Source organism: Dermochelys coriacea, chromosome 4, assembly GCF_009764565.3.
Source record: "Dermochelys coriacea isolate rDerCor1 chromosome 4, rDerCor1.pri.v4, whole genome shotgun sequence".
NCBI lineage: Eukaryota > Metazoa > Chordata > Testudines > Dermochelyidae > Dermochelys > Dermochelys coriacea.
The window spans coordinates 135,573,036-135,600,498 of NC_050071.1; the positions used below are offsets into that span (position 1 = coordinate 135,573,036).

The following is a 27,463-nucleotide window of genomic DNA, read 5'->3' on the forward strand; positions in this document are numbered from 1 at the left end:
AGATGTAAAGCATGTTTTATACTACCAGAAAAGCAGTGGATTCATTTTGACTCACCAAGCTCTAAGATATGGGTCTCAAAAAGGAATGTACAAAAGATCAACTTTCTGCACCATCTCCATTAAGTCTATGATGGAATAACAACTGAAGAAACAGATAAGACAAGCTTAGGTTTCTGTCAATGCCATTAACACTGTCTTTGGAGTCAACTCAAAAGCTAGTAATTTGAACGGCTGAAGTTAGCATTGCTTTGAACTGCAAGTGAATGCAAAAAAAGACAATGGTGATGAAGCCTGGGAAACAGCAGGTGCTAACAATGCCAGCTTGGGAATGAAGAAGTCAAGCATTCAGCCACTTAAATTTCACAGTGTATGATGATGTTTCAATAAAACTGTATGTCAAAGGTTCACAATGGCCTGTTCAACATCCACATACAGTAAATAAAGAGAACTGGAAAAGAAATAAACACAAGCACAAAAGCCAAGCTGAGAGATGATCTAATTTGGGCAACTGTTATAGATGGATGGGTGTGAAAGCTAAATGGGTATGGACAGCCGGACTTGCATGGCAGCAGGTAAGATAAGGTCTGAAGCATTTGATATGTAGTACACTTGTCAGTGATATAAGGAAAGATCACTCATTCAACACCAGGAACATGAAAAGGGATTTTCATTGCTGTGGGAAGATCAAGATGTTAAAATTATACTACTTTGTACATCTGCCAAGAGGTGGAGACCATCTGCAGGAGAGGCACAGGTGGAGAATAGTGCAGCAGCTTCCTTCTAGGATGGCATGCAAGCTTTCGAAATAATAGTGCCAAGTTTTAAAGCTGCATACTGTGCTTTGCAAAAAAAATCATTGTTTTATATCTATATTGAACAAAATGTTCATATGTTTTGTTCTCAGTTAGCTTTCGGAAAGCCCACTGATTTCCCTTGCGGGCGTATGGATAAAATAGAGGGCACAGCATGTCCCAAGACTTCAAATTTGATTGGCTTTAAACAATGAGAGGTTTGGGGGCTTTTTTGTCCCCAAAATGGCATTTTCAAACAAACTTGTCTAAAGTTTTCCCAAATCCCTGTCATCTTGAAAGCACAGTGGGGCTCAGGGAATATAGTATACACTGGTATATGCAAGAGGGAATACAGTATACACACAGTCTATATGCAGCTTGGACAGTGACCAAAGTGTGGTTGGGCCAAACCTACTGTGAGTAGCATAAAGAAAAAATTCATGAAGAGTAGGAAATATTAGTGCTTTTTGCCACTGGTCTCACAGAGGCAGATGGCTCAAGGTGAGGTGAAGGGGAGAAAACATCTTTTAAAATGCAGCAAAAACAATTTATGTTCTGACTGTCTCTACACATTTCTAATTTGGGCAACAAATGCCTGGTGATTGTGGATAAAACATTTGCATATTCATTAAAAATTACTGAAACAAGCAAATGGAAGGAATTAGAATATGTAATTTTTTAGGTTTGGCAACTGTATTTGAAAACAGCACAAAAAAAGTAAAATATTTTGCTGGCCTTCCAGGGTTTTTGATAAACCTAGTATGCATTGGAACCTGAGTGAATGAAATCCTGTTAGATATTACCATCTTAACAATATGCACTCCATACAGAGCAGTGCTGGCTCCTGCTCAGAGGAGGGAAATTACCAATACTAACAAAGGAAAGTAGATTTACAATAAGCAAATATACAAAAGCTCCAAATAATTATAACATTCACATCTTGGCAATGAGTTTCTAGACTAAGAAATTACCTTTCTTTTGGGGGAATGAAGATTTGACAAGGTTACTATAAACAAAGGGTAATTGGAAAATCAAATAGCTCTACACAAGTTATTGTAAGGTCTGGAATAATGGAGATAACATTTTAAGAAGCTTGCTTATGAATCACTATTTTTTTGTCTTTTACATTCTTGTCACTGAAAACACTCCCTGGCAAATTGAACTATGGATATGTAAACTGCTAAATGCAAATACCAGCTTACCCCTGATACAATAAGTTCTCCTCCGAGATTCTGCACTTCTGCCTTCACCTTGCTGCAGATATTGAGCTGGTGGCAATAGAGGGCAATGCGCTGCAGATATGCCAATAGATCCTGCTTGCAGGCTGAATCAGGGCACTGCAAGGGGGAAAAAATAAGCAACATTGATTAGATCTAGCTCAGTTTATATGTTCATTATACAAAGGCAATCCAAGGAAATAATAGCACTGTTGACACCATATTAGATTCATCCATTTCACTTAACCCTTTAGTGAGGAATTTGATGAGAGCTGAAAGCTATTCTGTATCTCTTCTATAGCTTGAGACTCATAAACTAAAATGTGAAGATAGCATGGGTGCTTTACAAAAATAATCTCTTTTTGTCACTTACCTGATAAACTTAAAGAAAACACTATTCTCTGTAGATGTTTTTCTTAGAACATCATTCAGTTTGTAATAAACATAGTAGTCTACTGATGCATAATATACAAGTCCATCTATCCTGGAAGGAAATTATTTATAGTAATATACATGACATTATAGAAGATACTTTCAGGCTTGCAGCCCTTAATAAGAAGGAAATGAAATAATTTGGTCTCCTTGCCTGTCTAAGCAATACTTCTCACTACTACTGGTGGGCCATCTAAAGTACTGTACCATTTTTAAATATTCCTCATGACAAAAGTGTGCAGAGAAAAATTACACTAGGTTAAACTAACTAGAATTTGTGAAGGTTTCATAATCAATATAACCAGACAGGGCCCAAGCACAACTCATGTATAGTCCATTGAAATACACTTTTACAAGGAACTGCAGCATCCCCAACAATAATCAACAGCATAATAAACAGCACCCGTACTTAATATTCCTAGACTTGCCTCCTGAGCACAGGCCTGTATAATTCACACAAATGAACCAGCGTTAAAAGGTCCCCTTCTGAAGAGCACATCTCCAATAAACACTTGTCAGAGCTACACAACAAAGTCCGCCTTTGTTTGACTATGGAGATCAAAGATTCAGAGACTTTTGAACTAGCTTCTTTAGGTCAATAAAATGCTACATTCAATTTTCCATTTTGGAGAGTAAAACCACCACATGACAGCTTAACTAAACATGATCAGATTAAATCCTCACAGCTCAAAGGCCCCACAACTTCTGTCTAAATGGTTATAATAGCAATGACAAATAAGGCACAAGGGAAAAATGTTTACAGTGTACTTGGATGTAAAACAACAGCACTGGTTACATACACACACTGTGGCCCCTAACTCTAAAAGCAATCACTTAGTTTGCTCCTCTATCTTTAACTTTAACAAACAAAAAGAGCTGAAAGAATGAGGAGTACTTGTGGCACTCGAGACTAACAAATTTATTTGAGCATAAGCTTTCGTGGGCTAAAACCCACTTCACTGGATGCATGCAGTGGAAAATACAGTAGGAAGATATATATATATATATATATATATATAGATATAGATATAGATATAGATATAGATATAGATATATATACACATACACATAGAACATGAAACAATGGGCTCCATAAAGACTGGGAGTGGATGGGTCATTACATAAAGTAAAACTATTTCCCCATGCTTATTCCCCCCTCCACATGCACACACACACACACACACACACACACACACACACACTGTTACTCTCACCTTCTTGTCAACTGTTGGAAATGGGCCATCCTGATTATCACTATAAAAGTTTTTTTTCTTCTGCTGATAATAGCTCACATTAATTGATCACTCTTGTTATAGTGTGTATGGTAACACCCATTTTTTCATGTTCTCTGTGTATATGTCTTCCTACTGTATTTTCTACTGCATGCATCCAATGAAGTAGGTTTTAGCCCATGAAAGCTTATGCTCAAATAAATGTGTTAGTTTCCAAGGTGCCAAAAGTACTCCTTGTTTGTTTGTTTTTTTTGCTGATACAGACTAACATGGCTACCACTCTGAAAAAAGAGCTGGGACTTCTTTGGAGTTAGGCTAATAGGCCGTTTAATCTGTTCTGTACTTATGATAATGCCATAATGTCTTTCTCTCGCATAGTTGCAATATCTTTCAAAAGTGAATTCCTAAGAGACCTTTTTTTCCTACTTGTGACAATTTAATACAGTAATATTTATCCTGCTCTTGAGGCCTATGAGCTGAAATAAATGAACTTTAAAACAATACCTCTCGAGAGCTGACAAGACTTTACATGCAAGTACCTTGAATCAAATTAAGATGTAAAATCTCTCTCATTGGAACAGTAATTAAAAATGCCACAGTCAATAAAAAGTTTATACTCCATGTATGTCTCAAAAGTTCTGTAAAATAATACCATGGCCAAGGGATTAAAAGAGATATCTAACTCTCATATTGATTTAAATTTTTTTTTTTAAAATGTGTATTTTACATCTTTCTGAAGGGATGTAGATTAAAGACATGACTCAAGCCAATATTCTCTAAACAAGCTGTGTGTGTTATGTACCTGACATTTATTTCTTTAAACTCTTCCACCTCAAAAACATCAGAATGAAAACTTCAAGATCATTAACGAGCATTTTACAGCTCTCTTGACAGTGGGAATTACATTAACACAGGGATAGATTTCTCCCTCCTAGGATGTATCCAACAGGAGTGGGCTCCAGAGGGGGAAATGGGCCATCTGGGTGGAACAGTTCAGATCACCAAACCTTTGGGGATTATAGGAAAAAGCTGCAGCTCTGTGTACAGTTCTGGCCCAGAATATCTTGCAGGATGAACCTAATGCCATTCCCATGCTCCATGGATACATTAGAATCCCTGTGACCAGCAGACTTTCTCCCATTTTAAGGGGAAGAGAAGAATGGCTAGAGGTCACAGCTGTAGGTTTGAAGGGGGATGATAAGGGAGGATATCCTCCTCACCTACAACCCCCTCCGATGGGTTTCCCATGTGAGTGGATGATCCAGGTCCTTATTCCCTTGGGGGCATTTCTCTGTCTTTCTGTCTGTCTGTAATGAAATCATTTTTTAATACCACATCTCATCCATTCCAATTTTTCAGGGAATTGTCTAAGTATCAGTGGACAGAAAATAAATGTGTTAGTCTCTAAGGTGCCACAAGTACTCTTTTTCTTTTAGTGGACAGAACCTCATTGGTTTTGGTGACATTTGGAAAACTGGAAGGGGTTAATGGGCAACTCACAAAGGCCGCTGCATCTGGTTAGCAGGCACAGCAGGTCGACCACCTCTGTAATTGTCAATAAAGCAAAGAACTGGTTCTGGCAGCCAATATAACAATACTTCCTATCTCAGCTTTGCCCATCCGCCCAATAGAGTTTAAAAAATTGACATCCTGAATGACTTATCTCCCAGACAGACAGAAAAGTAAAGAGAATGGTGTGGAAAAGGGGGACATACAGAGCCCCTAAAATGGAGGTCCCATTATGAAGTGAATGGGGGCCATGAGCAATGGGGGCACACAAAGTGCCATGGCATGGCTGGAAAATAAGGGACAATGTTATGGGATTGGAGATGGGGGACATACATAAACCCTGAAATATGGGGGGATGGGGAAGCACATGGAGCCACTGCCATGGTGGGTAAAGGGGGCTATAGTGAGGAAGGAGTGAGTGAGGGGGAACACTGATTCCCTGGCATTGAGAGAGAAATGGGGACAATGGTCTGAAGGATAGAGACCTGGAGGGAACACTGAGCTCCTGGAATGTGGCAAAAAGGGGAACAGGGGGCACACAGAATCACTGGCAGGAGGAAGGGGTGGGGTGGGGTGGGGTTGTATGGAAGCCCTGAATTGGAGGTAATGGGAGGGTGGTGCACAGGGAGCTTTGGGAGGGGAGAACAGAGAAATGCAAGGAGCCCTGGCATTTGCAATGAGCTTGGCCTACAGAAGCACCAAAGTGTGTGACCTTTTTATTGCTTTTTGCCATCAACATTCTACTGCAATCATCATTTGTAGCCAACATTCCTTTGTTCCAGATGAAGATTGTTGTCCCTTCTGGGGTTTTCTGGGTTTCTTAGACTAGCTTACAGATTTCCCATAGCACAAAAGGTACAGAAGGGTGTGCGTAATCCCCTTTTAAGTAAGGGCAACAGTGAGGAGGCTGGAGTAGCTCGGGTCACCTTGGTGTTTTTATCTATGTTAGCTGATGCTATTATTACTTAGTTGGTTTGATTTCTGAACTGGTGAATTAAAGGGCTTAAGTATCAGCTTCATTCAACTGACAGTGATCTTTCCAACTGACTGGTGCTGTACAAACAGCCTGTTTTCAGCCACTAGATCACAGCACTAGTAGATATTTCAGAGTAGCAGCCGTGTTAGTCTGTATTCGCAAAAAGAAAAGGAGTACCGGTGGCACCTTAGAGACTAACAAATTTATTAGAGCATAAGCTTTCGTGAGCTACAGCTCACTTCATCGGATGCATTTGGTGGAAAAAACAGAGGAGAGATTTATATACACACACACACACACAGAGAACATGAAACAATGGGTTTATCATACACACTGTAAGGAGAGTGATCACTTAAGATAAGCCATCACCAGCAGCAGGGGGGGGAAAGGAGGAAAACCTTTCATGGTGACAAGCAAGGTAGGCTAATTCCAGCAGTTAACAAGAATATCAGAGGAACAGTGGGGGGTGGGGTGGGAGGGAGAAATACCAGGGGGAAATAGTTTTACTTTGTGTAATGACTCATCCATTCCCAGTCTCTATTCAAGCCTAAGTTAATTGTATCCAGTTTGCAAATTAATTCCAATTCAGCAGTCTCTCGTTGGAGTCTGTTTTTGAAGCTTTTTTGTTGAAGTATAGCCACTCTAAGATCTGTGATCGAGTGGCCAGAGAGATTGAAGTGTTCTCCAACTGGTTTTTGAATGTTATAATTCTTGACGTCTGATTTATGTCCATTCATTCTTTTACGTAGAGACTGTCCAGTTTGGCCAATGTACATGGCAGAGGGGCATTGCTGGCACATGATGGCATATATCACATTGGTAGATGCGCAGGTGAACGAGCCTCTGATAGTGTGGCTGATGTGATTAGGCCCTATGATGGTATCCCCTGAATAGATATGTGGACAGAGTTGGCAACGGGCTTTGTTGCAAGGATAGGTTCCTGGGTTAATGGTTCTGTTGTGTGGTGTGTGGTTGCTGGTGAGTATTTGCTTCAGATTGGGGGGCTGTCTGTAAGCAAGGACTGGTCTGTCTCCCAAGATCTGTGAGAGTGATGGCTCGTCCTTCAGGATAGGTTGTAGATCCTTGATGATGCGTTGGAGAGGTTTTAGTTGGGGGCTGAAGGTGATGGCTAGTGGCGTTCTGTTGTTTTCTTTGTTGGGCCTGTCCTGTAGTAGGTGACTTCTGGGTACTCTTCTGGCTCTGTCAATCTGTTTCTTCACTTCAGCAGGTGGGTATTGTAGTTGTAGGAATGCATGATAGAGATCTTGTAGGTGTTTGTCTCTGTCTGAGGGGTTGGAGCAAATGCGGTTATATCGTAGCGCTTGGCTGTAGACAATGGATCGAGTGGTATGATCTGGATGAAAGCTAGAGGCGTGTAGGTAGGAATAGCGATCAGTAGGTTTCCGATATAGGGTGGTGGTTATGTGACCATCGCTTATTAGCACCGTAGTGTCCAGGAAGTGGATCTCTTGTGTGGACTGGTCCAAGCTGAGGTTGATGGTGGGATGGAAATTGTTGAAATCATGGTGGAATTACTCAAGAGCTTCTTTTCCATGGGTCCAGATGATAAAGATGTCATCAATGTAGCGCAAGTAGAGTAGGGGCATTAGGGGACGAGAGCTGAGGAAGCGTTGTTCTAAGTCAGCCATAAAAATGTTGGCATACTGTGGGGCCATGCGGGTACCCATCGCAGTGCCGCTGATTTGAAGGTATACATTGTCACCAAATGTGAAATAGTTATGGGTCAAGACAAAGTCACAAAGTTCAGCCACCAGGTTAGCCGTGACAGTATCGGGGATACTGTTCCTGACGGCTCGTAGCCCATCCTTGTGTCGAATGTTGGTGTAGAGGGCTTCTACATCCATAGTGGCTAGGATGGTGTTTTTAGGAAGATCACCAATGGACTGTAGTTTCCTCAGGAAATCGGTGGTGTCTCGAAGATAGCTGGGAGTGCTGGTAACGAAGGGCCTGAGGAGGGAGTCTACATAGCCAGACAATCCTGCTGTCAGGGTGCCAATGCCTGAGATGATGGGGCGTCCAGGATTTCCAGGTTTATGGATCTTGGGTAGCAGATAGAATACCCCAGGTCGGGGCTCCAGGGGTGTGTCTGTGCGGATTTGTTATTGTGCTTTTTCAGGGAGTTTCTTGAGCAAATGCTGTACACACAGATCTTGGGAGACAGACCAGTCCTTGCTTACAGACAGCCCCCCAATCTGAAGCAAATACTCACCAGCAACCACACACCACACAACAGAACCATTAACCCAGGAACCTATCCTTGCAACAAAGCCCGTTGCCAACTCTGTCCACATATCTATTCAGGGGACACCATCATAGGGCCTAATCACATCAGCCACACTATCAGAGGCTCGTTCACCTGCGCATCTACCAATGTGATATATGCCATCATGTGCCAGCAATGCCCCTCTGCCATGTACATTGGCCAAACTGGACAGTCTCTACATAAAAGAATGAATGGACATAAATCAGACGTCAAGAATTATAACATTCAAAAACCAGTTGGAGAACACTTCAATCTCTCTGGCCACTCGATCACAGATCTTAGAGTGGCTATACTTCAACAAAAAAGCTTCAAAAACAGACTCCAACGAGAGACTGCTGAATTGGAATTAATTTGCAAACTGGATACAATTAACTTAGGCTTGAATAGAGACTGGGAATGGATGAGTCATTACACAAAGTAAAACTATTTCCCCATAAAGAAAAGGAGTACTTGTGGCACCTTAGAGACTAACAAATTTATTAGAGCATAAGCTTTCGTGAGCTACAGCTCACTTCATCGGATGCATCCGATGAAGTGAGCTGTAGCTCACGAAAGCTTATGCTCTAATAAATTTGTTAGTCTCTAAGGTGCCACAAGTACTCCTTTTCTTTTTGCGAATACAGACTAACACGGCTGCTACTCTGAAACCTGTGATTATTTCCCCCTGGTATTTCTCCCTCCCACCCCACCCCCCACTGTTCCTCTGATATTCTTGTTAACTGCTGGAATTAGCCTACCTTGCTTGTCACCATGAAAGGTTTTCCTCCTTTTCCCCCCCCCGCTGCTGGTGATGGCTTATCTTAAGTGATCACTCTCCTTACAGTGTGTATGATAAACCCATTGTTTCATGTTCTCTCTGTGTGTGTATATAAATCTCTCCTCTGTTTTTTCCACCAAATGCATCCGATGAAGTGAGCTGTAGCTCACGAAAGCTTATGCTCTAATAAATTTGTTAGTCTCTAAGGTGCCACCGGTAGCACTAGTAGAGACATTCTCTAGCGGGTCCTTAAACCACACAGCTAATTTGTACTGTCCAGACAAAATGCTTGACTGATTGACTGATTGATATTATATATTTATTTATTTGGGACATTACCTGATCAGCTACAGCTCGTGCCAATTTGTCCATTCTAGAGCCTGCTTCTGCAATCTTCTTGGCAGCATTAATGACATCAGATGTATTCTTCAATGGCCCTTTACCTCTGGAAAGAACAACATGGTTATACTACAATCTAAATAAATTATGACACAGTTGCAGTCTCCTAACTCAGTATATGATTATTTATTTTATGAATGCCTTCCTAATTTACTGCAACTTCACCTTGGACTTAACTACTAATTATATGTTAGCTTTATTAAGAAATGGGTATGCTATATTTTCTTTCACATACAAAATGCCTCACTAGCAGTTTAATTTGATGGTGCCTTAAAGCACATGAACTATGTTTAATAGTATGTGCATTTTTAAGTGCTCATTAGGAAAATGTCCCTGCAGGAATACAAAACTTTTTAAAAATTCTGTTATTCCCAGACCAGTGCTTAACACCAAGTCTGACAAGTCTAGTGCAGAAATGTCACATTAGGAAAGCTCTTCTCTTAGATTTATGTCATAAAGCTGCTAAATTACCTGAGGCATAATTCAGCTGTGCTTAAATCCTGCTTGATTTTTTAAAAAAACATTATTACTAATCTGTCTCTCTTGATATTTGTAAGATGATGTAAAAGACACAAGTTCTTACAAATAATGATACCACCTAATTATTTAGGGGATTTTCACCCACATATCCCAAAGTGCTTTAAAAAGGAGGTCTGTATTCCCATTTTACACATGGGGAAACTGAGGTGCATAAAGGGAAGTGACTTGCCCTAGGTCACCCAGCAAACCAGAGGCAGAACCAGGAATTGTATGCTAGTCTTAAGTCCCAATCACCTTGACAGTGACTGCCTATGCTTTGCTGTCAATTATATCAAGAGAACAGCACATCTGGCTGTAACACACTCCAGACATTTGGGAGTTATTCCATTTTAACACCACTGAAGTCACTGTAGGCAAAGGAGATGCAAAAGAGTTTTGTTTGTTTGTTTGTTTGTTTTTTAGTGGAAGATGTTAAAGAAGACTTTATTGAATCTGGTGTAAACAGATGCACTAAGGTCCGCTTTGACTTCTTTTAATTTTCTCCAAACATGACAGTGATTTTACTCTCATTTTCACATTATTTCTCATCTTTTGATGTTATAAACATCCAATTACCAAACTTTCAGTTTGACGATTAAGGTATTAAAACTTATGCAGCATGTGCTAGAGAAACCTTTATATTCTGGTCCCCTGAGAAGTTATTAGATCATCACCTCTCCCTTCCCAGAACTGATGGTGAGGCATGAGAAACTTTTCATACTGCTTCAGGAAAGAGAGGTGAGAGATCCAGACCAAAGAGAGATTTTTTTATGTCCCTGTCATTAAGGGTATAGAGGAATTTTACACTCCTTTCCCATGAAAGATGGGCAGGGGGCTAGACATATTGTAGGGGGAAGAGAAACTCAGCTCTCTAGAGAAAGATCCCTACATGATTCTTCTGCCTAAGGAAATTATTTTTTCCCTATAGAGTGCAGAAAGGAAGAATAAGACCTCAGTGGGTTTGGGATTTTTGTTTGCTTGGTTGTCTGTTTTTTGCCTTGCAGAAGTGTGGCATAACATATCCAAAACATGAGCTTTGGAGAGGTCTTTTTGGTCATTCACTCCCCAAAACAGCAAGTATTGTAGCACTGCATAGATAACTCTAATTTTAGGAGAGTGCATTTAATCTCTTGTAAAATGGTCCCTCTAGTCTGATTAACAATGTGGCTGGATATAAACAAAATTAATTTTGTTTAAATGATAACATTAATTAATAGCCTTTTGATGCACTGTAATTAGAAAAAAATATTAAAGCAAGGAAAAAAAAGTCATTGTTATTGACAAGTTCTGATGAAAGTTATTTCTGGATGAAATCAAGGGCTGCTTTTTTAAAGAAATTCAGTCATGAGAATGAGTTCAGTGGATTTTTTGCCATTATTTTTGATTGACATTCATTGCGCTGAAATGTTAAAAGTTCAGCAAGCCTTATGCATTTTAACTCGTGCTAGACAAAAGTTCATTTGAGGTCCTATCAGGTCACAAATTATCCTTGCTGCACCACTTCTGCTGAAATTAAAGATGCACAAATAACTAACAAAAAACATACATGTTTAATCTTAAATGGTGAACTGTCCAAAATAACCAGGTGAAAGGAACTATTTGGGCATGTCAGTAACCTTTGCGTTTTAAGCTGACTTTTTGTCCCCCCCCAACCAACAAGTCACTAAGGAGTCTCAAATATGAATGTGTGTGTTTGATATTCTGGCCCATTGGTAGGAAGTAAAGCACCTCTGTAATTGATTTCACTGGGGCTACTCATGTGATTAAAGTTACGCATGTGGTTAGGTGCTTTGCTGAATCGGGATGGAATTGCTCTTGTGCTTAAGTCCTTTGGAGTCTTAATGCTGAACAGTATTTAAATAATATTGAAGATCTCCTTTGTGTTAAAAGGCAAATACATAAGGCAGTGATTATAGAACCAGCAATATTAGAATTGCTATAGACACATTAGTTAAACATAGTAAATACACTCAATGTTCCTTAAACACCATCATAAAGAAATGATGCAGGGTTTCAGAGGAAGCACTCAGTCCAAACACTATTGTGCTTACCTAGTAAAGTCTGTCATTTCCATCATAATCATGCACATCTGCTTTGCCAACACAATGATGTCATTACCACTGTCATCCCACTTGGCCACCTCAGCATCCAATTTGCTCTTTTCTTGGTGGAATATCTCTACTTGCTCCGCAATCTTAGCCTTCTCCTCCTGGGGCAGTTGAGCCATGATAGCCTGGATAAAATGTAGAGTAGTTGCCCATGAAAAAAGGAAGCTAGAAATCATTTTAGTTTCTAAGGGTCTAAACTGGCAAGGTGCTGAGCGCACACAACTTCCAGTGTCTTCAGAGGGAGTTGAGGGTGCTAAATCCGTCACAGCTCGCACTCAGCACCTTTTAGGATTTTATTTCTGAAAGCTGTAAAGTGAAATGGTGCAGATAGTTTCTTCAGAAAGGATCTCCCCTATAATTTCACACTGAACAAAAAGACTCCCAGGGACTCCATACAGAATAGCAGAAACCAATCAAAGCTTATAGTGCCAGATGCTTATCTGGTGTAAATCAACATAGCTCTACTCACTTCAGTAGGGTTACACTGATTTATACTAGCACAGGATGTGGCCCCGGCTACAGTGAAATCTGCCATAAATGAGTCCAGTTGTTTTAAGCGGACCAGCTTGTTTAGTATAAGTTATAGCATAACCACATGACAAGCAAAATTGAACTGGAAACCTCACAGGTGTGCTTCAGAATGGTCTCTTAAAATAGGGGTTGCCATTAGAGATGGTCTTTAGTACTGATTTCAGTCTCAGAGCATTCACACAATTAAACATTTTTAAATTAAAGTCTATGCATTTAATAACAGGTTCCAAATTTTGTTTTCACTACATCAGTTATTTCAAGAGTAACTGCAACATATTCCTGTAAAACAAGGGATTTTTATAGTCCTTATTAAATCTTTACAAGTTTAAAGACTGTATATCTATGACATTGCAGACTGAAGAGGGTGGGCCGAAGCCATTACAATTAAACTAAAAGACAGGATTTTTTTATTATATCTGAAACTTTAGACAGATGAAAAATACACACTAACAGGAAGCCCCGTAGTTTGACTAAGCTTCAAACACCTCCACCTCTCTCATATCTCAATGTCAGTCAGAAACACCCTGGCTTTCTACTTTACTTGAGGTTGAAATAAGCCATGGTATGCAAGGGAGTATGTTTAAAATGAACGGAATGAACGTACCTTTTAATAACATTTAGTGGTTTAATTAGTTCTTGGATGATATGCAAAATGGCACTAAATAGGTTGATTCTAATTTGCCTTGACTATCAACAAAGGAAAAGGAAAATTACCAAAAAAATGGCAAAATTATGGAAGTTACTTTTGAAGATGAAATGGACACTTCCAACAATGATTCTCAAGATGAGATACTATTTGGCTTCAGGGTTCTGAAGACTGCATTATGCATTTAATGGGGTGTGACACATTTAAGTGTCATTAAATTTTTTCTTGTTTATGTCACTTTCAATCAGCTGAAGTCTTTCTCTACATATTCTTAAAATGCTCTTGGCTTTTAAAAATTCACAATTGACCTTTTCCAAAACTGGAATTAAAAAAGGTTATCTATAAACAGTAGATCAGAAAATGAGAAATTTGCAAGTTAATCAAATTAAAATTCAACACATGAGTTTTAATTAGGCCTTATCAATGTAACTCAGCGGTTTCAAATGTTAACACATTAGTCTTTCCACAGAGAAATGCAATGTAAGTTAAACTCTCTCTTTCTCCCCCTCCAGCCCCCTCTAAACACTCTAGAACTGATGAATTCATTGTAACTAATGGGATGTGAAAATAAAGACCTATATTATCAGGAAGCTAATCTGTATTACTTGTGTTTGGTTCCTGTCTTCGTGAACAGTCTAACCTGAGCTTCTCAGTGCTGGTTCAGTATGTCTTAATGACTCTGTTTCAGTTGCTGATGCATTTCTAAGGAGCCATACCCAGCCGCAAATGCAGATTGTATATTCAAGTTTTATCTCCAGTCAAAGACAGACACCAAGCCTTTTCACTGAAATGCTAACAGCTTTTATGGAGTAGGCATATTATACAAAACTATTATATTATAGCTTCTAACTAAAATCCTAACTTTTCTCCAACAATGAGTCCTATATGGCACGATCCCCCAGGAGGCTGAATACCGGGGTGCTGGAACAGGAGAGTCCAAGGGGCCATTGCCCCATCACTTTTATCCTGCCTTAAGGGTGAGTGATGGGGGGGAGGGGGCAGACTGGAGTGAGCAGCGAGCGGGGTGTTGGGGGAAGAAGCAGAGCGGGGGCAGGACCTCAGGAACAGGAAGAGCCACAGGGCCACCATTGGGGTGCCAGTGGCCCCCCTTCATCTCGGGAGCCTCCGGAGTTTCTGGCTGACTAGCTTCAGCTCAAGGGTTCACTCAACACAGTGGCTTTTGCGGCTTATGCTTATCACACTGATCATAATCATCTCATTTTCACCTTGTCTTCCTTCTGATGCTGTTGTATCCACCCATTGGTTCTTGTCTTATACTTAGAATGTAAGCCCTTTGGGGCAATGACTGTCCGTTTTATTTTTGTCCAGCATCTACCACAATTGACAACCACAATAATAACTATAATAGGATTTGAGATTACTCAATTGCTAGCTGGATTATGCCCTTAATAAGGATGCTATGACTGTCCCTATTTCTCTTCATCTAAATCGATTTTTTTAATTCTAATTTTAATTACTGAAAGAGCAGCATGATCCCATTGCCCCAGGTTTAGCTATGAAAGAAATAAGGACAGAATCTGAATCCACTAAAGAGCACCAGGAAACTTTTCACGCTTGAGTTTATTTCAGCACTCAGTCTTTCTGCATGCATTAAACATTATGTAACACTCTTTTAACCATAAAAACCTCTCAAATATAACTGCCATAGTCCCTGGGCAGGCTGCCTCTTCTGAGACTTCCAATCTTGCTGGTTACCAACCACAACACCTAGCAAGCCTAACAGGTTTGGCACTTGCAAATGTTTTCCTCCAGCACCCGGTGGGCAGCAACAGCACACAGTGACACAGAAACAACTTTTTTTTTTAAAGTAAGATTTATTTGCCAAAAGCACTCAGACATGGATATAAAACAGAGAGGTCTGTGTGCACACTATTTTACCTACATTTGGCGTTCCCCTCAAGGTAGACATGACATAACTTCAGTGCCTCTGTTCTCCTGGGGACCAAGTTACAGCCTGCTTGCTGAAGACCGTGCTTCTCCTTCAGTCTGTGTCAGCCTGCAGCAGCTGAGAGCTTCCCCCTTCCTTTCAACATCTTTTGCTCTCTGGATTCTCAGCCTTGGCAAACAGCTAAGCAGGGCTGAGAAGTTGCTGTAGTTAACCTGGCTATGGTGTTTTGGTGTTTGTTGGGATGCTCCCCATCTGGGCTATTGTGTTTCCAGTTTGGTTCCCCTAATAGCTCTCTTTTGAGCCATCTGAAGAGTAAGTAACCCACCATAAACAAACATATAGAGGGATGCACAATAATAATAAAAATAAAACAGATATTTTCCAGTCCTCCACAATATCTCTCCACTGCTTCTGTACCAGGTTAAAAAAAGGGAGGATTTTAAACTCTCTTTCCAGTCAAATACATGTTCATGTGGTGTGTTAACAACACAGTGTTCACTTGATTTCTTATCTGAACTGAGCAGCCTACTTAGCAAAAGGTAAACATTAATCAGAGGGTGGAATAATCCTGAGGGTCAACCAACTTCATTTCTCCAGCATCTCTGACCCCGAAGCACTTGTCTGCTCCATTTGCAATCGCCGTGCATTCGCTAAGGTCACAAATCACAATGTCTCCAGTTTATCATGATATAATTACGCTGGTAAAATTACATTGACTCGGTAACAAACGTCTTCAATTACAATTAGATTACAGAGACTACTCAGCACCTTAAACAGCTTTCCTAGACAAGTCAGCACACTGAGAAACATGACAAATGTAAGATATCTTCAGATACTGCACATTGTGCCCTTAGGTTTGTTTGTTTGTTTTAAATTTTGTGAATACTCTCAGCTACAGTACATTCCAAATATGCAAGGCCTTTTGCTATAGTTCTAGCCTGAGCAAATAACTGATACAAGACATCACATAATCCTGACAAAAATCATACAAGAAACTTGGCCCAAATGTACTGCAAGTGAAAAGACCTAAATAAATATCTATGCCTGAAAACCAAAATTGCCAGCCTTCTTGCTGAAGTGACCCCAAAAATTTTCGCAAAAAGAAAAGGAGTACTTGTGGCACCTTAGAGACTAACAAATTTATTAGAGCATAAGCTTTCGTGAGCTACAGCTCACTTCATCCGATGAAGTGAGCTGTAGCTCATGAAAGCTTATGATCTAATAAATTTGTTAGTCTCTAAGGTGCCACAAGTACTCCTTTTCTTTTTGCGAATACAGACTAACACGGCTGCTACTCTGAAACCCAAAAATTTTAAATCTCCCAATTTGCTTTCAGAGGCATACCTTTTCATTTGGAGCTGTACACAGAGTTGACAGGGTACATGGATTTTATACTCACCCTTGCACTCTGCCCAGCAATAAGCTGGTCATCCTCAGTCTGAACACTCGTTCGGCTGCGGACATCATAATCTTCTTGTTCAAAGTCTGAATCATCCTCTAACTCTTCAGGGGTCTAGAAAAAGAGAGAGAAATAGAGAGAGGAGAAGGCAGTGATGACCGGCTTATAAAAGATACAGACAAACTCCAGTGTACAGTAAGTTCTTATTTCATCGGCTACCTGCCCAGGAAACACTGTTTCTTTCTTTCTTTTAAATTAACTTGTCTGCCCAGACAGTCAGGACCTGAAATTGAATTGTCCTCAGAATTAAGTTGTTCCAACTCTCGTTTCTTTCACATTTATCATTGCCTTACTATGCTTTCTCTTAACTCAGTTAACATGATGAATGCAGTCTGATGAACACATATCTTTTGGATGTATTCACCGCCGAAATGCAATATTTCAAAATAATGCTAATTGGTCTATAAAAGGAGACTAATACTATTAGAGTGCCAGAACACCCTGCCTAATCTTCAAGAGAGAAAGTAAATACCTGGGAAAAGGTAACCAACAGACTGGTAGAAAAAGAGAAGTCCTCAAAGCAAATGCAGGGTTTCCCCTCAAAGGAACAGTAGATGATCTAGTCAATTATTTTTAAAGCAGGTATAAAGTTTTGAAACATGCCATCTTGGTGGTAATGGAAACTAAACACTCTGCATAGTCCTAGGTCTTTGTAACTTACTTCTTCCCCACGCCCACTGAGTGAAAGATTGTTAGCTTTCAGGGCACGCTGCGAGATACACCTTTTCTCCCTTGCCCAAGAGAATTGGGAGTTGGACAGGGCTGAGCAGTGGTGGTGCGAGCTCTGTTGGGGGTCACATGGGGAAACCAATTAGTTTTTGTTCTATTTATGTTGTCCTTTGATCTAGTGGCTGATGGATCTATACATTTATTAGTATAGTTTTCCAATTGTTTTGCATTGGATGGGTGCTCTTGTATTGTGGTTTGGGGAGAAAACAAAATGACTAAATAAAAATATATCAATACATTATTAATATTAATATTTAAACAATAAACAATATATTGAATCAATAATAATATTGCTAGGAGCTACCTTATCCAAATAAATAATCATAATAACAATATAAACAGAGAGATCACAGGTGTCATTGGTGAAATCTTCCCCACACTGCCCTATCAATATGGCTCATCTTTAGAGCCCTGCATGAATATAAAATTTGTATCCACATCTGATCCATGATCCACAAACATGATCCATTGATGTAAAGTGGATATCTGCAGATTTGCTGGGCTCTAGATATAAAATTTGAATTTGCATCCATCTGCTATCCAGAAACATATAAAGCAGATTTGCAGGGCTCTACTTATCTTTTAACCTGGAGGGACCACCTCTATGGCAGAAAATGTCCACACTGATATAGTCAACACTTGGGGGCCTTGTTGCAACTGCCAAGAGAGGTGCTAATCATTGTCAGTTAAGAACATAAGAACGGCCATACTGAGTCAGACCAAAGGTTCATCTAGCCCAGTATCCTGTCTTCTAACAGTGGCCAATGCCAGGTGCTCCAGAGGGAATTAATAGAATAGGCAATCATCAAGTGATCCATCCCGTCGCCCATTCCCAGCTTCTGGCAAACAGACTAGGGACACCATCCCTGCCCAGCCTGGCTAATAGTCGTTGGTGGACCTATCCTCGATGAACTGATCTAGTTATTTTTTGAACCCTGTTATAGTCTTGGCCTTCACAACATCCTCTGGCAAGTAGTTCCACAGATTTATTGTGATTATGCTTGCTATATGGTTATGTGCACATGACAAGAAGAGGGAAATGGGGCCATCTTCATTTGACTTTTAGAGTGTGAATTAAATATGAGGTTTGATGTTGAGCTCTGAAGGAAGAAATACAGTATGACAGTATAGATATGAAATTTTGGCAGAATCATTGAAGGGATGCATGTACAATTAGTGTATGTAACAGGTTACACAGAAGATAAAGTGGAGGTGAAAATATAAATTGTCTTTTCTTTTCTTTTCTACTACTGGGGAAATTATTGACTGCTATCCATCATTATAAAATCCCACTGTCTGGTTCTGTTAATATTGTATGTGCTACAGTCATCTCTCAGCTGCCTAACAGCTAGACTGTGACATTAAAATCTGCCCTCAATAAGGGACAATGTGTAGCAGATCCAGTCTAGGAGCAAACCAGAGAAGGACTTGTACCTCAGAGTCCAGCTTCTCATCAGCTCATCCCTTGCTCTAAGTGCTTTTCATAAATCAATTTATTTCACACCCACCATGCACTCAGCCAGATATTGTGACGGTCAAACAGAGGGCGGAGCCAGAGCTCCTCCTCATTCCTGCTCCTCTCAGCTCCCTCTACTCCCAGTTGCTCATAGGTGACAATATTGGTTAAATAGTCTCTCGTCTACCGCCCACAGCCAAAGTTGCAATCTGAGCAGGATAATAAGGGGGTCCTGTAACTACCCTATGCAGCCAGAAAAGGGCTGTGATAATCCAGTTCTGAGAGAACAGCCTGGGAGAACAAACAAAAAAATGTGGAGAAATGACATCAATTTAGGGCACAGGAGGAAGTCTGTGAAAGAGGTAAGGCATACTCAGAAAGATCTGCATTTAAGTGGTTTACGCCTAAGAAAGCATTCTGAAACAAAACACAGCCATTGCTTTAATATCTGATATTTGTTGTCTTACAAACCACAGTACTCAAAAGAGGGAAAAACATTCAATTTGGTTTAGGTGGTGGGCTTAGAAAAAACAACCCCACGCCCTGCCAAAAACACCCAACAAACCCTAGTCATGCAAAAGAAGGGACACTTTAATAGATGTATTTTTGTGTAACAATATTCTACAGTATATGGAAACTAATTACTCCTCCATGCACAGTTCAGATCTAGCCCCAAGCTAGCTTTACACATCCATCCCATTTTCTGTTAAGGGTTTTTAATTCTGGAGGATGAAATGTCTTCATTTTCTTCTGAAGCGGATTCTTTTCTGCATTAAGATCGACAATAGCAATCAGCTGGTTTTAGGCCCACATTCGAAATGAGCCGGCATGTTTTGGCATGTGCCCAACTTCACACCCACCACGGCAGGTATTCACAAAATGGTGAATGCACTTTTGAAAACTGAGGCCTAAAACCGACTCATCAGCTGACTCTTTAGTTTGTTATTTACTATTGCAACATTGCTTTACCGCAGCCTGATCTCTTAGGTATACCGCCGGATGCTAACTAGCTCTTCAGTTTGCTTGGAGACAAGGCACAGGGATACAAACCACACTTTTATAAAACATATATTTTGACTTTTAAAGTACATGCCTTAGGCAGGGTCTTACAAAAAGTGTCATGGGGTCTTTAATATCTGTGCACAGCAGACAGGATATTGATTTAAAAACTAATCTCCAAGAGTCACAACAGTGTCTGGAACTTAATTAGTCTACTTTGGAAGAATGAAGGACTTGAACCTATTGCTCTTGTAACCTGACAGACCCTGGTTGTCAGTGGGCTGGATCGAACCTGGGACCTCTGGAGCTTAGTGCATGAGACTCTACTGCATGAGCTAAAAACCACATGGCCCTTAGCTAAGGCTGAAGAGCAGATTCATTAATCTCTCTAAGTGGTCTTGGTACTACTAGATGGGACAGAACACCACACCCCGGAGGTGTGTGGGTTACATAGAATCATAGAATCATAGAATATCAGGGTTGGAAGGGACCCCAGAAGGTCATCTAGTCCAACCCCCTGCTCAAAGCAGGACCAAGTCCCAGTTAAATCATCCCAGCCAGGGCTTTGTCAAGCCTGACCTTAAAAACCTCTAAGGAAGGAGATTCTACCACCTCCCTAGGTAACGCATTCCAGTGTTTCACCACCCTCTTAGTGAAAAAGTTTTTCCTAATATCCAATCTAAACCTCCCCCATTGCAACTTGAGACCATTACTCCTCGTTCTGTCATCTGCTACCATTGAGAACAGTCTAGAGCCATCCTCTTTGAAACCCCCTTTCAGGTAGTTGAAAGCAGCTATCAAATCCCCCCTCATTCTTCTCTTCTGCAGACTAAACAATCCCAGCTCCCTCAGCCTCTCCTCATAAGTCATGTGCTCTAGACCCCTAATCATTTTTGTTGCCCTTCGCTGTACTCTTTCCAATTTATCCACATCCTTCTTGTAGTGTGGGGCCCAAAACTGGACACAGTACTCCAGATGAGGCCTCACCAGTGTCGAATAGAGGGGAACGATCACGTCCCTCGATCTGCTCGCTATGCCCCTACTTATACATCCCAAAATGCCATTGGCCTTCTTGGCAACAAGGGCACACTGCTGACTCATATCCAGCTTCTCGTCCACTGTCACCCCTAGGTCCTTTTCCGCAGAACTGCTGCCGAGCCATTCGGTCCCTAGTCTGTAGCGGTGCATTGGATTCTTCCATCCTAAGTGCAGGACCCTGCACTTATCCTTATTGAACCTCATTAGATTTCTTTTGGCCCAATCCTCCAATTTGTCTAGGTCCTTCTGTATCCTATCCCTCCCCTCCAGCGTATCTACCACTCCTCCCAGTTTAGTATCATCCGCAAATTTGCTGAGAGTGCAATCCACACCATCCTCCAGATCATTTATGAAGATATTGAACAAAACGGGCCCCAGGACCGACCCCTGGGGCACTCCACTTGACACCGGCTGCCAACTAGACATGGAGCCATTGATCACTACCCGTTGAGCCCGACAATCTAGCCAGCTTTCTACCCACCTTATAGTGCATTCATCCAGCCCATACTTCCTTAACTTGCTGACAAGAATGCTGTGGGAGACCGTGTCAAAAGCTTTGCTAAAGTCAAGAAACAGTACATCCACTGCTTTCCCTTCATCCACAGAGCCAGTAATCTCATCATAAAAGGCGATTAGATTAGTCAGGCATGACCTTCCCTTGGTGAATCCATGCTGACTGTTCCTGATCACTTTCCTCTCCTCTAAGTGCTTCAGGATTGATTCTTTGAGGACCTGCTCCATGATTTTTCCAGGGACTGAGGTGAGGCTGACCGGCCTGTAGTTCCCAGGATCCTCCTTCTTCCCTTTTTTAAAGATGGGCACTACATTAGCCTTTTTCCAGTCATCCGGGACTTCCCCCGTTCGCCACGAGTTTTCAAAGATAATGGCCAAGGGCTCTGCAATCACAGCCGCCAATTCCCTCAGCACTCTCGGATGCAATTCGTCCGGCCCCATGGACTTGTGCACGTCCAGCTTTTCTAAATAGTCCCTAACCACCTCTATCTCTACAGAGGGCTGGCCATCTCTTCCCCATTTTGTGATGCCCAGCACAGCAGTCTGGGAGCTGACCTTGTTAGTGAAAACAGAGGCAAAAAAAGCATTGAGTACATTAGCTTTTTCCACATCCTCTGTCACTAGCTTGCCTCCCTCATTCAGTAAGGGGCCCACACTTTCCTTGGCTTTCTTCTTGTTGCCAACATACCTGAAGAAACCCTTCTTGTTACTCTTGACATCTCTTGCTAGCTGCAGCTCCAGGTGCAATTTGGCCCTCCTGATATCTTTCCTACATGCCCGAGCAATATTTTTATACTCTTCCCTGGTCATATGTCCAACCTTCCACTTCTTGTAAGCTTCTTTTTTATGTTTAAGATCCGCTAAGATTTCACCATTAAGCCAAGCTGGTCGCCTGCCATATTTACTATTCTTTCGACTCATCGGGATGGTTTGTCCCTGTAACCTCAACAGGGATTCCTTGAAATACAGCCAGCTCTCCTGGACTCCCTTCCCTTTCATGTTAGTCCCCCAGGGGATCCTGGCCATCTGTTCCCTGAGGGAGTCAAAGTCTGCTTTCCTGAAGTCCAGGGTCCGTATCCTGCTGCTTACCTTTCTTCCCTGCGTCAGGATCCTGAACTCAACCAACTCATGGTCACTGCCTCCCAGATTCCCATCCACTTTTGCTTCCCCCACTAATTCTACCCGGTTTGTGAGCAGCAGGTCAAGAAAAGCGCTCCCCCTAGTTGGCTCCCCTAGCACTTGCACCAGGAAATTGTCCCCTACGCTTTCCAAAAACTTCCTGGATTGTCTATGCACCGCTGTATTGCTCTCCCAGCAGATATCAGGAAAATTAAAGTCACCCATGAGAATCAGGGCATGCGATCTAGTAGCTTCCGTGAGTTGCCGGAAGAAAGCCTCATCCACCTCATCCCCCTGGTCCGGTGGTCTATAGCAGACTCCCACCATGACATCACTCTTGTTGCACACACTTCTAAACTTAATCCAGAGACACTCAGGTTTTTCCACAGTTTCGTACCGGAGCTCTGAGCAGTCATACTGCTCCCTTACATACAGTGCTACTCCCCCACCTTTCTGCCCTGCCTGTCCTTCCTGAACAGTTTATAACCATCCATGACTGTACTCGAGTCATGTGAGTTATCCCACCAAGTCTCTGTTATTCCAATCACGTCATAATTCCTTGACATCACCAGGACCTCCAGTTCTCCCTGCTTGTTTCCAAGGCTTTGTGCATTTGTATATAAGCACTTGAGATAACCTGTTGATCGCCCCTCATTCCCAGTATGAGGCAGGAGCCCTCCCCTCACAGACATTCCTGCCTGTGCTTCCTCCCGGTATCCCGCTTTCCCACTTACCTCAGGGCTTTGGTCTCCTTCCCCCGGTGAACCTAGTTTAAAGCCCTCCTCACTAGGTTAGCCAGCCTGCTGGCAAAGATGTTCTTCCCTCTCTTCGTAAGATGGAGCCCGTCTCTGCCCAGCACTCCTCCTTCATGGAACACCATCCCATGGTCAAAGAATCCAAAGCCTTCTCTCCGACACCACCTGCGTAGCCATTCGTTGACCTCCACGATTCGACGGTCCCTACCCAGGCCTTTTCCTTCCACGGGGAGGATGGACGAGAACACCACTTGCGCCTCCAACTCCTTTATCCTTCTTCCCAGAGCCACGTAGTCCGCAGTGATCCGCTCAAGGTCATTCTTGGCAGTATCATTGGTGCCCACGTGGAGAAGCAGGAAGGGGTAGCGATCCGAGGGCTTGATGAGTCTCGGCAGTCTCTCCGTCACATCACGAATCTTAGCCCCTGGCAAGCAGCAGACTTCTCGGTTTTCCCGGTCAGGGCGGCAGATAGATGACTCAGTCCCCCGGAGGAGAGAGTCCCCGACCACCACCACCCGCCTTCTCCTCTTGGGAGTGGTGGTCGTGGAACCCCCAACCTCAGGACATCGCATCTCATGCCTCCCAACCAGCGGAGTCTCCTTCTGCTTTCTCCCCCCAGACCTATCATCTGGTCCACTCTCCGCAATGGTACCTGTGGAGAGAACATGAAAGCGGTTAGTTACCTGTGTCTGTGTTACTGGAACCCGGACATTCCGCTTACCTCTTCTGGAGGTCACATGTTGCCAAGCTTCTTCACTGGCCTCTTGGCTCCTCTGTGCAACCTGCTCTATATCTTTAGAGCTTTGTGCCCCTAGAAGGCTATCCTGAGTTTGGTCCAGAAAATCCTCAGTCTCTCGTATACAACGCAGGGTCGTTACCTGTTGCTCCAGACCTTCAATCTTCTCTTCCAATATGGAGACCAGCTTGCACTTTGTACAGACAAAGTCGCTTCTGTCCTGTGGAAGAAAGACAAACATGGCACATCCAGTGCAGGTCACAACAGCTGAACGCCCCCCTTCCATATCACCTACCTACTATGAGCTTCCTCAGAGACGTTGGCAAGATGTAAGCCTCACTGGGCTCACTCCAGGCGAACTCCCAGGCAAACTCCTGCTGTGAGCTGCTCTGCTGTCCCCGCTGCTCCGCTGCCGCTCAGCTGGTTCGCGAGGCTCTGGCTATTTTTAAACAGCCAGGCTTCCCTGACGCAAACACACAGACACCCTAATGCCCGCCCCCTGCAGGCTAGCAGCCAATCAGACACTCACTCAGGCTCTCTCCCTGCCCTCCCAGCAAACACACGCTCGGATACTTCCTCAGCAAGCAAACACACACACTCGGATACTTACCAGTCCCAGGCAAACTCCTGCTGTGAGCTGCTCTGCTGTCCCCGCTGCTCCGCTGGTTCGCTGCCGCTGTCGTCTACCCTTCAGAATAATGTCTTCTCCCACCCTGTTCAGTACTTCCTTGAGCTGAGGAAGCGTGTCCCAAACTTCAGAGACTTCCCAGTTGAAATCCCGGACGAGCCCCCACTTGTAATGCTGACAGAGCCTAGTTGTCGGTGGGCGGGATCAAACCTGGGACCTTAGTGCGTGAGCCTCTACTGCATAAGCTAAAAGCCACATGGCTCTGAGCTAAGGTTGTAGAGCAGACTCATTAATCTCTCTCTAAGTGGTCTCAGTGCCACTAGATGGGACAGAGCATCACACCCAGGAGGTGTGTGGGTTACACTATAGGCACCAGTAAGACACCCATTTTAAATCCAAATTGTATCTATCAATCATTGGGGACAGGAAGAGCAAGATCAGACTACATTCGAAAACTGCAATGGAAGCAAAATAATCTTCAGCAATATAAGTCTGTTCTTTCTTCCATGTGGCCCCACCATAAACCAGAAGGAATAATTGTGCATCCATAAGAAGATTTAAAAAAATGTCTATATGAGCAGATTTGAAAGGGGTGTTTAGTCTTTATCCATTTAAATATAATTTATAAAGATAAAACAACCAACTCAGCCATAATCTTATATGTATTTGACAATTGTAAGAAGTGCAATTTTTATAATAAACCCAAGCATTGCTATAACTCCAACAAGCCAGTGTAACCCTCTTAACAAGAAAAAAAAAAGACAAAAACTAAATTACCCTATTCTCCCATCACTAACCAGACACCCTTAGAATTCTTCCTACTCTCCAAAAACTAGGCCTTGGAGTGTTCCTTGGAGTGTCATATCTGGAGTATTTTGGACCAAGAGGGGACTAATTCCATAACTGAGAGGCCCTAATAGAAATTGTCCTGCTAGCAGCACCTTTGCTGACTGCAACATTACCTTACTGGCAATGAAAGAGAGGCAGCCTCGCAACAGATTTTTGGCTATTTAGAGTCTTCTAGGTCAAAACCAACACATTAAATTCAACCTGGAAACCAACAGGTAGCCAATACACATCACAGAACACTGGTGTAATATGCTTACAAGACACACAACTTAACAAGCAGATGATTAAATTCTGCATCAGCTCCATTTTCAAATAGATATAGGATGGAGTCTCACACAGAGCATATTGTGGTTTTTTTTCCACCAAATGCATCCGATGAAGTGAGCTGTAGCTCACGAAAGCTTATGCTCTAATAAATTTGTTAGTCTCTAAGGTGCTACAAGTACTCCTTTTCTTAGAGCATATTGTAGTAATCTTATCTTGAGGTAACAATGGCACAGATGACAGTCGCGAAAGACTCCCATCTGAGAGCAAAAGACTCAACCTCCTGGCCATTCAAACATGAAAAAGATGCTGTTGTGGTAGTTGGTAACTGTACAATGGGTTTCCTTTCCCATTCCCATAACTAGGGAAAACTCATAAGTAGCTATGAAATAAAACGATGTGTAACAGGATCCCTAGACAGTGATAGATGACTGAAGTAAGTTATTTTCTATCTTCATTTTAGCTTCCATAATTGTATTACTACATTTATGTTACCATCAGTATTTTTTGAAGCTTGGAAGAAGGATTTTTTTTATACCAACTGTACTAATATCCCCCAGTAGTATAATGGTTCTCTTTTCTTTTCCATAAGGACAATAAAGAAAAAAAAGATTTCTTTCTCTTTCCTTAGTTTATAAAAAGCAGTAATACAAAGAAAAACTAGTTTAAAAGAATTGGATTTATTTCTTCCATGGAATGAGATAACTATCTCAGAAAATTCCATTCTTCTGTGACATGCACATGAACAATTACTGTGGAATGATATTTTTTTCTGTCAGATGTTCCGACAAGATTACAAGTCATTTTAGTCCTGGGAGAAGGTTTAAAGCACAAATCGAAGGGGTATGTGAGACTAACTTCATCACTTGGTAGAAATACTTCAGCGATTGTTTTCAAAGTAAGCCTTTGTAACTGTGCATTTAATTGCAATATAAGTTTATTTTCATGGATCCTGTATCTCTTACTATTATTATTGGATTCTGGATCTCTTATCATTATTTATCTTTTGTCATTAGCAGTTTGGAGTTTATCTGTTTGTTACCTAAAGGACAGGTAAATTGACAAGAAAATCCTACTATTTCATTGTTGGCAATCACAGCAGAGTCAAAACTGATGACTAAAGTACCCTTTTATTTATATAGATGGACTCCTCATGTCATAAATGAAGCAAACCAAGCAAGGCAGTGTGTTAAAATTAGCACTGCCAGTACCCAATATCATTTACAGAAGTCAACGTCTCCTACTTTGCAGTTGTTTGGATGGGTACGCTAAAGAAAAACTGTTCAGACTGAAAATCACATTTCTGTCTGACATTTTGTACCCACTATCACTATGAGTAAGACTGCTCCTGCAAAAATGGACCCATGTAACTTTATATCTTTGAGTTGCCCCATTGAACTTGCAAAATAATCTATCCATCCATCCGTCTTTGCTCTGACAAAACAAGTGTGCGTTTTGCCCAAGTGAGGAATGCCCCTCAGGTTCCATCTATTTGTTAATGTTCGGAAGGAAATTTTTACCCTGACCTCATAACGTGACTCTGCAGAATTCACCAGTTCAGATTACATGCAGAACTGAAAAACAGCAGAATGATACAATTGAAAATGT

At 41.7% G+C, this 27,463-nt stretch overlaps 1 protein-coding gene across 5 annotated transcripts in view; it reads right to left on the reverse strand.

Moving 5' to 3' along the window:
- Window positions 1–27,463, reverse strand: part of CTNNA2 (catenin alpha 2) — a 782,132-nt gene that overhangs the window by 35,684 nt on the left and 718,985 nt on the right. For all 5 annotated transcript variants that reach the window (XM_043512733.1, XM_043512734.1, XM_038399462.2 and 2 more), the window contains 4 exons: window positions 16,710–16,823; window positions 12,168–12,349; window positions 9,538–9,643; window positions 1,994–2,128 (listed from right to left, as the gene is read on the reverse strand). In XM_043512733.1, coding sequence (XP_043368668.1) covers window positions 1,994–2,128; window positions 9,538–9,643; window positions 12,168–12,349; window positions 16,710–16,823 — 537 coding nt within the window. The remainder of the gene's footprint in view (window positions 1–1,993; window positions 2,129–9,537; window positions 9,644–12,167; window positions 12,350–16,709; window positions 16,824–27,463) is intronic.